The following is a 13,567-nucleotide window of genomic DNA, read 5'->3' on the forward strand; positions in this document are numbered from 1 at the left end:
ATCACCATGTGATTTAGCCAGTACCTTTATTCCCTACCATAGTTGTATGACCTATTTATGGCTCCTATAGCTGAAATTCTTGCATTATTTTAAAATTGATATTGGAGAAAGTTAGTGTGACATATCCATTTGCTTTGGTGAAATGCTTGCTGCTGTTGAGTGTAAACATTTTATTAAAATTCTACCTAAAAGGGCAACCATTCCAAATTTCAGTATAGGCAAATCAATAAAAACCACAATTGATCCTTACGAAAAAAAGAGATAAAAATGCACTATAATTTTTTTCCTTATATCAGTTATGATGTCTTATAATTTAGTTAATTTTAAAATATATATTTATTTCTAACATCAATTTTATTAAAATGTTTACATATGATTCTTGAATTGTGTTAAAATGAGTGATCTCTAATTTCCCTTTTAATTCTAATATGATATTATCTGTGATCATGTAACTTCTTTACGGCCTCATGTGAAAGCGAATTTTAGGAGAAAAAAAGAAGTACTAGGTTCTTTTTTAAAAAGGTGGTGGCAGGGAGTAGCAGACTTTGGAAGGCAACACGCATGGAATACACACATAAAAATTTGAACAAAGATTTGGATAAATCTGTAGATGTTTTTTCTAGGTGAGTTATTAAGAGACTATTGGACTGTCTAAGAGAATGTCTTTAATGTTTTAAGGCTGATCTCAAGGATTATTATAGATGGGATTCACTATCTCTTACTGTATTTTAGCTCCTTGGGGGAAACAACTAGACTAAACCTGAGTATTCTGAAACAATAAATTTTTAAAAACTTATTCGCACAAGTTATTTCACCCCTGTTGCTTAAGTAGTCTTATTTCTCATACTGTATGCCTTCTGTTGCAGTTGAGTCAATGCCTCTTCTATTCCTTTTTCTCTTCCTCTTTTCTTTTAAAGATATGTTTAAAAAGAAGTTATCAGCATACTAATTAAGAAAACCATTCACCAAAAGTTCATGGAAAGTGAAAATGGATACAAGCATAATATGTCGTTGCTTTAAATTCGTATGTGCCTTCTTCTAAATGGTGTACCCTAAATGAGTTTGATGCCTGATTTCCATTGCCTTCTCTGCAGGCTTATTAAAAATAAAATTATGAATTTCTCTGAACTAAAATATTCTATATTATTTATTTTTGTATTTCCAGTGTCTAGCACATGCTTGCTCCATGGTTGGCATATAACAGATGTTTGTTGACTTGAACTTTTCAAAACTGAACTTGGAGTCTAACAACCTGATCTATTCTAGTTCTCCTGCTCATTAGCTGTGTCTTTAAACAAACATTTCACACCTTAAACAAGTTACTTTGGTGTTCTAGGCCACCATTTCCACAACTCTAGAGTAAAGTCCCATCTGGTTCTAGAAAATCTGATGCCAGATACATAGTAGTAGATCCTTAATAATTGCTTAATATTGATTGCTTAATAAAATTCATTTGCTGGATTATCTATCATGATAGAATAAATCATTTTGCCAAGTATATCTATGTGTCATTTGGTGACACTACTTTTTTCCCCTTAGTATATAAATACAATTTATATTTTCTTTCATTTCCAAATATATTCTCTCTCTAGTATTCTTTATAGTTTAACCACTTTTTCTTATTGAATGGAAAATATATAAAAGATGAAAGAAATTGCCTGGATGTTTAGCCTACTCCTTCATTTTATAGATGAGAAAACTGATGCTCTGGAAGAATATGTGATTTGCCTACAGCTGTTTAACGGCAGAATCAGAACCCAAGTGTCATGGTTTCCATTTGAGAGTAATTTTCATGTCAGATATCTAAATATTGTTAGTAGTTCCCTAGATTAAGATTGGAGAAGAAATTATTAAAATAACTACACTTAGGATGTAGGTAAGAAAAAAACTTTTTTTCTTATTCTCAAACAGTAATTCAAGGAGAACCATTTTCGTTCCTCATTTTCTGAGTACAGTTAGGAAAAGATAAAATTTTAAGTTTAATATATAAAACATTCTGTGATGGATTCTTTCTTTTCCTGAGAAATGAGGATGGAGAGAGTAAAGAAAATGATGGTTGAATTGTACCTAATTAATATGCCATCATTTTTTCTTTGCCTTTTTTGTAAATACAGGAAGTCGTCACCTATTTAATAGCAACACAGTAGGTAGAAACAGATACCACTCTTCAGTTTAGATGAATGAATAACCAGTATTCTTCACTGTCAAAATCCTTAAGTCCATTTGCAGTTGTTTTCTACTCATTTTTTTCTCTTTCTCCAACCTGGCTTTTACTGTTCCTGAAATGTTACAGTGGATGGCCTCAAACAATATTTGCATTGTTTAATCTAATGGCCTTTTTCTGTTTCTGTTTTTCTTCATTGAGGCATTTACTATTGCTGGAAATATGTTTCCCCTTTTTCCAGATGTTTTACTTACCGTGCCTTTACTTTCTTTACCTAGTGCCTTTTCTTAACTGCTAATGATTCCATATATTATTTAAGATTTAGTATTGATCGCTAGCCTTAGATATACTTTTTAAATTTATGAATTAATTATGTTTAATGGATTCAGCTATAAATTCTGTTCCATAAACATTTATTTGCCAAACACTGTCTTGAGATGCTGGGTTTACAAACATAAATAATTCCTACCTTAAAGCAACTTTCAGTTTAGAGGGAGGGGGAAACACGAGTTGGTAATTATCATGCAATGTAGTAATAGTGTAGGTAGTACAGATTGTTTTCATAGGAGCACAGAGAAGATACTTCATACAGTGTAGAAGACAATTTGGGATCAGGAAATATACCCTAAAAGAGGTGACACATGAAATTTCAAAGAATGAATGTAAGACTGTAGGGCAGCTTAGGGACATTCTAAGCAGAGGTTACAGTTTGAGCAAAACCATGAAAGTAAGAAACAGTATAAGGTAAAGTACAAGTATGTTTTATTTGGAGAGCTTAAAATATGAAGCAAGGATTAATAGGAGGCAAAGGTAGAGGGCCAGATCCAAAAATATGCCATGTTAAAGAGCCAGCACTTAATTCCCTAGGCAGTGGGGAGCTTTTGACACATTTCTTAGTGGAAAAGGGATAGGGTCACATACCTATTTTATGTAGATTAGTCTAACAAGTCTGATTGTATCAGTTATCTGTGGATACGTAAAGCACTCGAAAACCTAGTAGCTAAAATAATACACATTACTATCTTATACTTTCTATCTTTCAGCAACCTGGGTATAGCTAACTATGTTGCCTGGCTCAGGGTCTCTCACAAGGCAGTAATCAAGGTAGCAGCCGGGGCTACAGTTACTCCAAGGTTCATCTGGGGGAGAGTCTACTTCTGAGCTCACTCAAGTGGTTGCTGACAGCATTATGTTCCTTTTGGGTTGTTGAACTGAGGGTCTGCCTAGTATCTCTCAAGAGGTATCCTTCAGTTTCTTGCCACATGGTCCTCGCTATAGCACAGCTCACAACATAGCAGCTGTGTGAGAGCAAGTGAAAGCAAACGAGGAGGGTATACAAGACAGAAGCCAGAGTCTTTTTACTTAATCTTGGCAGTGATGTCTCATCACTTTGCCATACTCTGTTCATTAGCAGCAAGTCACTAAGTCCTGAAACTTTACATAGGGCATGAGTACTACATAGGGCAGGGTCATTGGGAGCCATCATTGAAGCTGCTTGTTACGTGGACTTGAGGAAATAAGACTAGAGCTGAAGCGACCACTTAGGAAGCTATCATAATAATCCACGTGGAAGATATGGAGATTATTGTGGACATGCATAGTACAATGAAAGGGAAGGAATTGAGTCAAGAAACCTTTAGGATATTAAATCATGAGAACTTGGTGATTTAAGGGAGAAGAAGGAATTAAGGGTGACATCTAATTTTTCTTGATTTGATTATCTATATTTCTGTCATTCATTTAACCAACAATTGGGCCCACTTTATGACCAGCACTGTGCTAGATCTTGGGAATATAATAGTGAGCCAGATAAGCACTGTGTCTATTCTTTTGGGTCTTTCTTGGTACCTCTCTTTCCTTTCTATCTGTCAAAATACCACTAGTCCTGAAAGTACACTTGCTTCTGCTCTTCTTATGAGACCTTCCTTGAAAAATGGATGTTCTTTTTATCTTCTTCAGCTACAGCTATTATCAGAAGTTTTACTTGGAAAATTTTGAAATTCTCTACGTTTAAAAGTGAGCACTGAATTAAGCTATTAAGTGTAGGGAAGCCATTTCTGACCTCCTCTCTCAACCTACTTCAAGCAGTAGAACAGTGCATTGCCACTTTGAATCATTGGAATCACATGGAGAGCATTTTTTTGGACATTTCCTCAAAGATTCTGATTCATCATATCAGAAGTGAAAACAAAATGAGACTCTAAGGTGAATTGGATATTGCTAGACTAGAAAGCCATTACATTCGAGTAACCGTCACCATTCTACTATTAATTGTTTTGTGTACCTTTTTTTTTTTTTTTTTTTTTTTGAGATGGAGTCTCATTCTGCCTCCCAGGCTAGAGTGCAGTGGCGCGATCTCGGCTCACTGCAAGCTCTGCCTCCCGGGTTTACGCCGTTCTCCTGCCTCAGCCTCCCCAGTAGCTGGGACTACAGGTGCCCACCACCACGCCCAGCTAATTTTTTTTTTTTTTTTTTTGTATTTTTAGTAGAGATGAGGTTTCACGGTGTTAGCCAGGATGGTCTCAATCTCCTGACCTCGTGAGCCACCCGCCTTGGCTTCCCAAAGTGCTGGGATTACAGGTGTGAGCCACCGCCCCCAGCCTGTTTTGTATACATTTAATCATCCAAATAGCCTAAAACAGTAGTTTCAAATACTAATTGAGGACTAGTTACATCAACACATACAGACTTGGGCACCATCCCTAGAGGAGCTGAGTTCATTTCACTGCATCTGTGGTTATCGCCAGGCTTCTATATTTTTTAAATAATGAAATATGACTGATACTGAACAAATAGACTGATGTATTCATTTTTTTGTATTTTCCTTATCAGTACTATTCAGATAAGTGCATGTAAATATTTGATAAATATTAAGGAACAGTTAGCATGGTAGGCTATGATTACTTTGGAAGGTTCTGACCACGTGGAGTCATATTTTAACTAACAGTTGAACATGTGCTGAGTTTAGATGATATGATATTATTTTAGTTTTATAACTTTACTTTTTCATACATTAATACATTTTCTCTAGGTCTTTTACTTTTACTTTGGATAATTTACTGATCACATGGAAAATCTAAAACAATGGTTGATTGTTTTTTCTCATATTATTCTAAGTCCTATTATATTCTACCATAGGAAGGGATATTATTACTTTCATGCTGGATGGGATTGTCAGAATGTGACTTTAACAAATTGTTGTTTTCCTTTTCCTTAGTGTTATTCCTCTTTTAAGAGAATCTGTTGGAATATTGATGCAGAGAACTCCTCCCCTATTAGAAAATACTCTGCCTCAGTGCTATCAGAGGGTGAGTTTCAAATATTCCAAACCATTGGGTTTTATACTGTTTTCAATCTCTTGATTTTCAGCTTTCACAAATATGGGTAACATGTGTTTATAATTGAATATTTCTTCCAAGATTGAATGCTGACCATGAAATGTCATTTATACAAGCCAGTATAAAATTGTTGGAAAATGTTGAACTTTACTAAAGAAAATGTAATAGAAATTGTTCTGATCTAGAAATTGAGCAGTTTTTTAAAATATAGAATATCTATAGCAGAGACATAAGGATTTATTCAACATAGAGTTTTTGAGCTCTCACTCTACCAGATAGATACTCTTCTAAAATATTGGGGAGGTAATGGTAAACAAGACAGACAGTGCCTCTGTTTCATGGAACTTACAGTCCAGTGGGGAAATACAGGAACTAAACAATAAGTAGATAAATAAGAAAATATCAATGAGAATTACTATAGTAGAAATAAAACAAAGTGATGTGTTAGTCATGGATGGCTACCTTAGATTCACTAAGTTATATGCACGGAAATTGAAACTTTAATGACAAGAAAGAGCAAGCCATATGAAAATACTGGAGAAGAATGTTCCAGGCAAGGGAAATTGCTAATGTAAAAGTGCTATGGCTGGATTTAATTTGTGTTTGAAGAAGAGAATAAAAAAAGCCATTGTGGCTGAAGCATATTAAATAAAGGGAAGAATGGCTTGAAAGCCTGGAGAGAATGGCAGGAGCAAGATCATTTAGGGTTTTGGGTCATAATAAGAGATTTAGATTTAATTCTAACTCAGTGGGAAGCATTGGAAAGCTTTTAGGCAATAGAAGTGTCATAAATCCTATGTTTTCAAGAGATTACTGTGTTTTCTATGAAGAGAACATATTCTAGGGAGGATGAAAGCAAAGAAAACCAGTTATGAAATTATTGTCCTCTAAGTGAAAAACAATAGTGGTTTAGATTACAGTTGTAGCAGTGAAGATAAATATACATTTGGGATATGTTTTTGGAAGTGGATTATATTAGCAGAGGGTAGAGAAAGTGTTGGTTTATTACTTGGTAGATGGTAATGCCACTTACTAGATGGTAATGCCACTTACTGAGACTGAGGCCTTGTTGGTACAGGTTTGAGGATGGAAAATCTCCCAAATGAAGAGTTATATTCTGGATATGTTAAAATGGAAATGGCTACTACACTTCTAGGAGAAATGTTACTTAAGTAGTTGGATATGAAAATCTTGAGTTTTGGGGACAGAGGACCAGAAAGAGTTATAAGTCATCAATATATGAATAACTTCTAAAACACCAAGATTATATGTGATTACCTCCAGAGAAGTTCTAATTCTACTCTTTTAGCTCTGCTTTCAACTCTAAATTTGGAGCACAGGTGAGAAAGCCAGGAAAGGCAGTGGTTAGTGGGGTGCTGGAAAACCAAAAGAGTGTAGGATCACAGAGTTGAAGAAGGAGGAAGTAATTAACTGTGTTGAATATTTCTGTGGGGTCAAGGAGGGTAGAAACAAGAAGTGATCAGGCCGGGCGTGGTGGCTCATGCCTGTAATCCCAGCACTTTGGGAGGCCGAGGTGGGCGGATCATGAGGTCAGGAGATTGAGACCATCCTGGCTAACACGGTGAGACCCCATCTCTACTAAAAAAAAAAAAAAAAAAAAAAAAATACAAAAAATTAGCCAGGCATGGTGTTGGACACCTGGAGTCCCAGCTACTCGGGAGGCTGAGGTGGGAGAATGACCTCAACCCAGGAGGTGGAGCTTGCAGTGGGCCGAGATCTTGCCACTGCACTTGAGCCTGGGCAATGCGAGACTCTGTCTCAAAAAAAAAAAAAAAAACAGAAGTGATCATTGACTGGCCTTCTGGATGCCATTAATGACCTTGTTAAGAGCAGTTTCATTGGAATGTTGGAGAAGGGAGCATGATTTGAATGAATTAAGGAGAAAATGAATGGGGCAGTGACAACTCCTTTACGAAGTGTTGTTAAAGGGAGCAGAGAAATGAGTTGATAGCGGATATGGATGTAGTATCAGGATAGAGGGTATTTTTTTGTTTTTAAAGTAGGATGTTTTAGAACAGCATTATCCCGCAGAACTTTCCCCAATAATGGAAATGTTCTATAATCTGCACTGTCCAACGTGGAAGCCACAAACCACATGTGGCTAGTGTAACTGACTGTTTTTTAACTTAATTTCCATTCATTGAAATAGTCACATGTGTCTAGTGACTTTTGAATTGCACAGCACAGCTCTAGAACATGTGCATTAACTAATGGTAATGGTCTAAATGAGAGGAAGAAATTGTTATAGTACTAAAGGGCATTATTAAAGGAATGACATCATGAGAAGGTGAGAAAAGATAGAACCCAAAGCACAATGGAAGGATTAATTGTTGATAGTAACAGGGGTAACTATATCCTCTGAGGGAATGCAGAAATGCTGACATAGATGAGGAGTCATTGGTAGCTTTAATGGTAAAGGATAAGGGATTTTCTTTGTAATTCTGTTTTCTCTATAATGTACCAGGCAGTGTAGTCATGCAGAGAGATCAGAAGGCTAGAGGAAAAAGGAGAAGGTATAAAATAATCTTTTGATACAGGGAAAGTACATATTGCCCATTCAAGATTTGTGGTTATTATTTTAAGGTAGCATCAATCAGCATAATTGTTACTAATTGTTTTATATATATATATATAAAACTATATATATATAATTATATATAACTATACATAGTTATATATAACCATATATATAATTGTTATATATAACTATATACAATTGTTATAGATATATAACTATATGTAATTGTTTTATATATATATAAAACTATATATATAGTTTCTCTTCTTCACAATAAACTACAAGGTGAGTATATCTTCCTTTCCCTAGATAAAATTGAGGCTCATCTTAGGTCCAAATGCTAGTGGCTGAATCAGGATTCTAATCCACGTCACTCTGACTCTAAAGGTCATGTTCTTTCTACTGTACCACACTGCCCTTTTCATCTGTAACTACAGTTTCCTCCCATTTTTTAATTGGTAAAATTAAAGCCAGTTTCTACAGGAATTATTCTTTAGTTTGTGTTTTAAGATAACTGCAGTCGTGTACTTGTACTGCTACATTGGAGAAATCTTTTCAATCAGGTTATTTCATTAACAGTAGAACTCACCTTGGGCCTCATCCATGAGGATGCCATGTAGAAAAAATGTGGAGGGATATCTGGCTAAAACAGCTATGTTGTCAGAATCCAAAAGAGGAAGAAAAGTATACCTTGATCTTTTCCCCAATAAAAGCGGTTTTAAAGAAGGCACGGTAGATATTATCTCAATTTCCCATCAACTGTCGTAGAGTTTATAGAAAAAAAATGACTACATTCATCAAATTCCAACAAAAAATAAATAGTTTTGATAGGTATAAGATCAACATTTTCTTAACTTCCCAAGTAGATTATGTAAAATTCAGAATCTCCGAACTGAGAAAGATCTTAATGTGCATTTGGCCCAGCCTTCTGTCTGTTGCAAAATCTCCTCTATGACATCAAGTTGGTATTACAGCTTCTTGACCATTTCCGGAGATAGATAGTTAACACACTCCCAGAGAAGCTTCCCTCTTTATTTGTAAACTGCTGTAATTGTTATAAAGATCTTTTCACATTGAACTTTTTCCTTTTAACTTCTGGTTGTTGATCTTAGTTCCACTCCTCCAGATCAATATAGAGATGTGGAACAATAGCAGTGATTTGGGTATCTGCCTTTTTCCTGATCTTCAGGGAATACATCTAATGTTTCATCCTTATTTTCTGTACATTTTTGATAGTTAGCCTGTATTAAGTTAAGGAAGTGTCCTTCTAATAGTTTTTTTCCCAAGTCATAAATAGGTGTTGGACTTTATTAAGTGATTGTTACTGTAAATTTCCCTGTGGGGCACACTCTCAGGTGTGTCCTACATATTTTAATATGTGTTTGTTTATATTTCCCAAATACTTGTCATGGTACCTGGAACATAATTAGTACTCAAGAGTATTTATTTATTTATTTATTCAAACATCCTCCTTTCCTTTTTTTAAACTAGAGAATAGGATCCATGTTTACTGATATATTGCATAATAACTTAAGTAGAAGGGAGTACTTAATTTGATTATGATGTTAATATCTCTCCTTTGTATTTCAGGTACAGCAGCTGCAAGGAGTTTACAGTTTACAGGAACAGCACTTCTGGACTTTATGTTCTGACGTTTATGTTGGCACCTTGAAATTAATAGTAGCACCTGATGCTGATGCTAGGTGGATTTTAAGCCAAACACATAATATTTTTACTCAGGTATGTCTTTTTTACTAACTTCTTTTTAAGGGTCTTAACATTTTTTATAACTAGTAGTTTTAAAAATATTTACAAGGCCAAGGTGAGAGGATGGCTTGAGGCTAGGATTTCTTGATCGGTGTAGGCAACATAGTGAGACCCCATCTCTACAAAACGTAAAATTAGCTGGGCATGGTGGCACTTGCCTATAGTCCCAGCTGCTTGGGAGGCTGTGGCAGGAGGGTTGCTGGAACCCAAGAGTTTGAGACTGCAGTGAATTATGATCCATTTGCACTCTAGCCTGGGCCACAGAGCAAGACCCTGTCTCAAAAAACAAAAAAAAAAAAAAAAAATGTATTTAACATAATAAACATATATACTACTAAACTATAAGGTAAATATAAAACCACATTTTTTTTTCCAACCACAGAGTCAAGTTTGGGAAATACCTATTTTAGTTAATATTCTTCAGGAATAGGAAGATAGTTCCTATTATGCTCATCATTGTACTTATTTGAGTTCCTTCAAGAAAAAGTATATTATCCTTTACTGCACATTTCTTAGAAGATACATTAGGTACTATCTGAAGCCAAGAATTCTAAAACAGTGTTTAGAATAAGAATAAGTGACTATAGCTAAAAGCAGACTGTTAACTTTTTTGTGTAACAGCGAAACTATGGTCACCTATTGAGTGATTTAATAATTTTATATGCTGTTGAGTTTTTCTTAATAGTGCATTTGGAATCATGAATTAGTGCATGGTCTACAACCAAATTCTTTCAGTTAAGGCTCGTGCCATCATGAGTTAACATAGCTATATGACTGACAATTAAAGACTGATTACTATGGTATGCATTGTGTATATATTGGGAGAATAAGAAGGTCATGTCAGTAACATCTAAGAAAGAGGTAGAGAGAATATAAATTCTTTTCTCAGTCTAGTTTGTTAGAAACGTTTGGCAAAAAAACCTAGACATTGATACCACTGTCAGAATCATCTAATACAGCGGTCCCTAACCGTTTAGGCAACAGGGACTGGCTTTGTGGAAGACAATTTTTCCGTGAACGGGGGTTGAAGGTGGTGGTAGGAGGGATGGTTTTAGGATGAAACTGTTCCACCTCAGATCATTAGGCATTAGATTCTCATAAAGAGCACACAGCCCTAGATCCCTCACATGTGCAGTTCACAATAGGGTTCGCGCTCCTATGAGAATCTAATGCCACAGTTCACCCGCCACTCACCGCTGTGAGTGGCCTCATTCCTAACAGACCATGGACCAGTACTGGCCTGTGGCCTAGGGGTTAGGGACGCCTGATCTAACACATAGATCTAATGAAGAAACAGGTTCCATGTGTTAAAAATCTGTGGTTGAAACTGACATTATATTTCTCCTGGTGTGATACCATGGGGAATACAGAACATGACCTATGTAGTACTCCTACCAAAAACGTTTAACTTCAATCTAACCATGGGCAAACATCCAGACAAATATAGCTTGTGAGAGCCTCAACAGCATATAAATCCAAGGCTGTTAACTTGGATTATTTTAAAAGTGTCAATGTCATGAAAGGAGAAAAAGGTAGGGGATAATTCTAGATTAGAGGAAACTTCACAATTAAGTGCAATGTGTGGTATTTGATTGGGTCTTGGACTGGGGAAAAAAAGCAACCACAAAGGAAAGGGCTGGATAATCAAGGAAATTTGATTATAGACTGTAGTAGTTCATTTAATTGTATGAGTGGTTAAATTTCTTGGATGTGATAATGGTATTGTATTTATAGAAGACTGTTCTTAATTCTTAGGAGATACATGTTGAAGCATTTAATGGCAAAATATCCAGATGTTTAATTTTCAAATGTTTTGGTAAAATTAAAAAATTGCATATAAATATATATGTAGAGAGATGAAGCAAACTGGCAAAATATTAACAATTGGTAAATATAGCTGAAGGGTTCACAGGTATTTATTGTACTATTATTTTGACTTTAAATTTTTTCAAAATAGGCTAGGCATGGTGGCTCACACCTGTAATCGCAGCGCTTTGGGAAGCCAAGGTGGACAGATCACCTGAGGTCAGGAGTTCAAGATCAGCCTCACCAAAATGGTGAAACCCTATGTCTACTAAAAATACAAAAATTAGCCGGGTATAGTGGTACCTGCCTGTAATCCCAGCCACTCGGGAGGTTGAGGCAGGAGAATTGCTTGAACCTAGGAGGCCGACGTTGCAGTGAGCTGAGAGCACGCCATTACATCCCAGCCTGGGTGACAAAGCGACACTCTATCTCAAAAAAAAAGTTTTTTTCCAAAATAAAAAGAAAAATAGAAACCTTGGTGGCACCTCATTGCCATCCAGATAAAGCCCAGAATTTCTAGCGTGAACCAACTGACTTTTAAAGTCTCTCTCCTGCTTTTCATTGCCATGTACTTTATACTCCAAACCCACTAGACTGTTTACTTTTCTGTGTGGGACAAAAATCCTACTCTAACTTGAAGATCTAATGCAATTGTTACTTTCTCTCTGAAGCCTTAAGTGTCCCACAAAGCAGAATTACTTTATTCTGTGTCATACATATGACATTGTACAACTTATGTGCAGGTTCCTACCAGCTGTCATGATTTTGCATTCCCAATGCTTAGAAGAGTATATGTGTATAATGAATTTGTTGTATAAACAGATTTTAAAAACTGTATTTGATTAAAGCCATCTTTATATATGCTAAGTATGGAAAAATATTGTTGGGTTCCCATTGGTCTTTTTTAACCACAAGCTCAAAAGATCTTAATGAGATCTAAAATATATCTTTTGATAAAGAGAATGTGTCATTAGGTCCCTTTGGGAATAAATTAATGAAATAATCTTATGTATAATTAGGATTTACTTCAGTGCTAATCTTATGTGTAATTAAGACATGCACTACTACAAAACAATATGCTGATACCACTTATTTCAGAATTTTAACAACTAGGTGTCTTTCTTAACAGACACTGTAAGTCTATCTCATGACCTTCATAATGAAGCATGCAAGACCTTCACAATATGTCTGAATCCTTCGTATACCTTCTACATGTTTCGGGGACAACAAGATAACCAGGCTAGCAGTAATGTTTCTTTTCACTGATGTTTCCAGATTATTTTTCCCTCCTTTACCTTGAATTTTCTCCTAGATATGCCATGTTGTTTCACCCTCGTAGTGTGAGCTTCTGTTAAGCTCTAGGACACCCCGTACTCTCCTAGGACTTTGGCACTTACTCACAATTTGTCCCCTAAAAAGGAATGCAATTTCTAGTTTTAGAAATGTGCAAGCAGCTGTGTCGGGGCTTAGGAACTGCTGAAGTTACCATTCAAGTAAGTGGAAGGAGGTTCTTCTGGTAACTTTAGAAATGTTGGCTTTAAAAATGACTGAAATTGAAAGTTTATTCAGCTGCTTCTTTGGTTTTGGAAACTGCATTTGAGCTTTGAATATTTTAAGCCCTGAAAAGTATTTTAAGCCTTTTTATCACCTAATGATTTTAAAATTGTTTTATGATCACTGCTTTAGTTTTGACGTATGCAAATTGAAATTTTCATGAATTTATTTTCCTTTTCTGCGTATACCCTAGTAATGCATGATCCTTATGCAATTAGTATATGCCAAGGCTTGCAGGAGCATTTTTATTTTATAGGATGAAATTTAAATTAAAAAAATTTAATCTTAAATTACATCTTATAAATTTTACTTATCAAAAATAACAAAACTCAAATTGCTCCCTTTTTGATCACACAGATGCTTCAGGTGTATTTCTTTTTTTTTTTTTTTTTTTTTTTT

At 35.4% G+C, this 13,567-nt stretch overlaps 1 protein-coding gene across 1 annotated transcript in view; it reads left to right on the forward strand.

Moving 5' to 3' along the window:
• Positions 1 to 5,360: 5,360 nt before the first annotated feature.
• Positions 5,361 to 13,567, forward strand: part of LOC108519963 (zinc transporter 7-like) — a 14,001-nt gene continuing 5,794 nt past the window's right edge. The window contains exons 1-2 of the mRNA XM_017859253.1: positions 5,361 to 5,472; positions 9,632 to 9,781. Of these exons, the coding sequence (XP_017714742.1) occupies positions 5,419 to 5,472; positions 9,632 to 9,781 (204 nt within the window). The 5' untranslated portion in view covers positions 5,361 to 5,418. The remainder of the gene's footprint in view (positions 5,473 to 9,631; positions 9,782 to 13,567) is intronic.

Source organism: Rhinopithecus bieti, unplaced genomic scaffold (genome assembly GCF_001698545.2).
Source record: "Rhinopithecus bieti isolate Rb0 unplaced genomic scaffold, ASM169854v2 scaffold_49953, whole genome shotgun sequence".
NCBI lineage: Eukaryota > Metazoa > Chordata > Mammalia > Primates > Cercopithecidae > Rhinopithecus > Rhinopithecus bieti.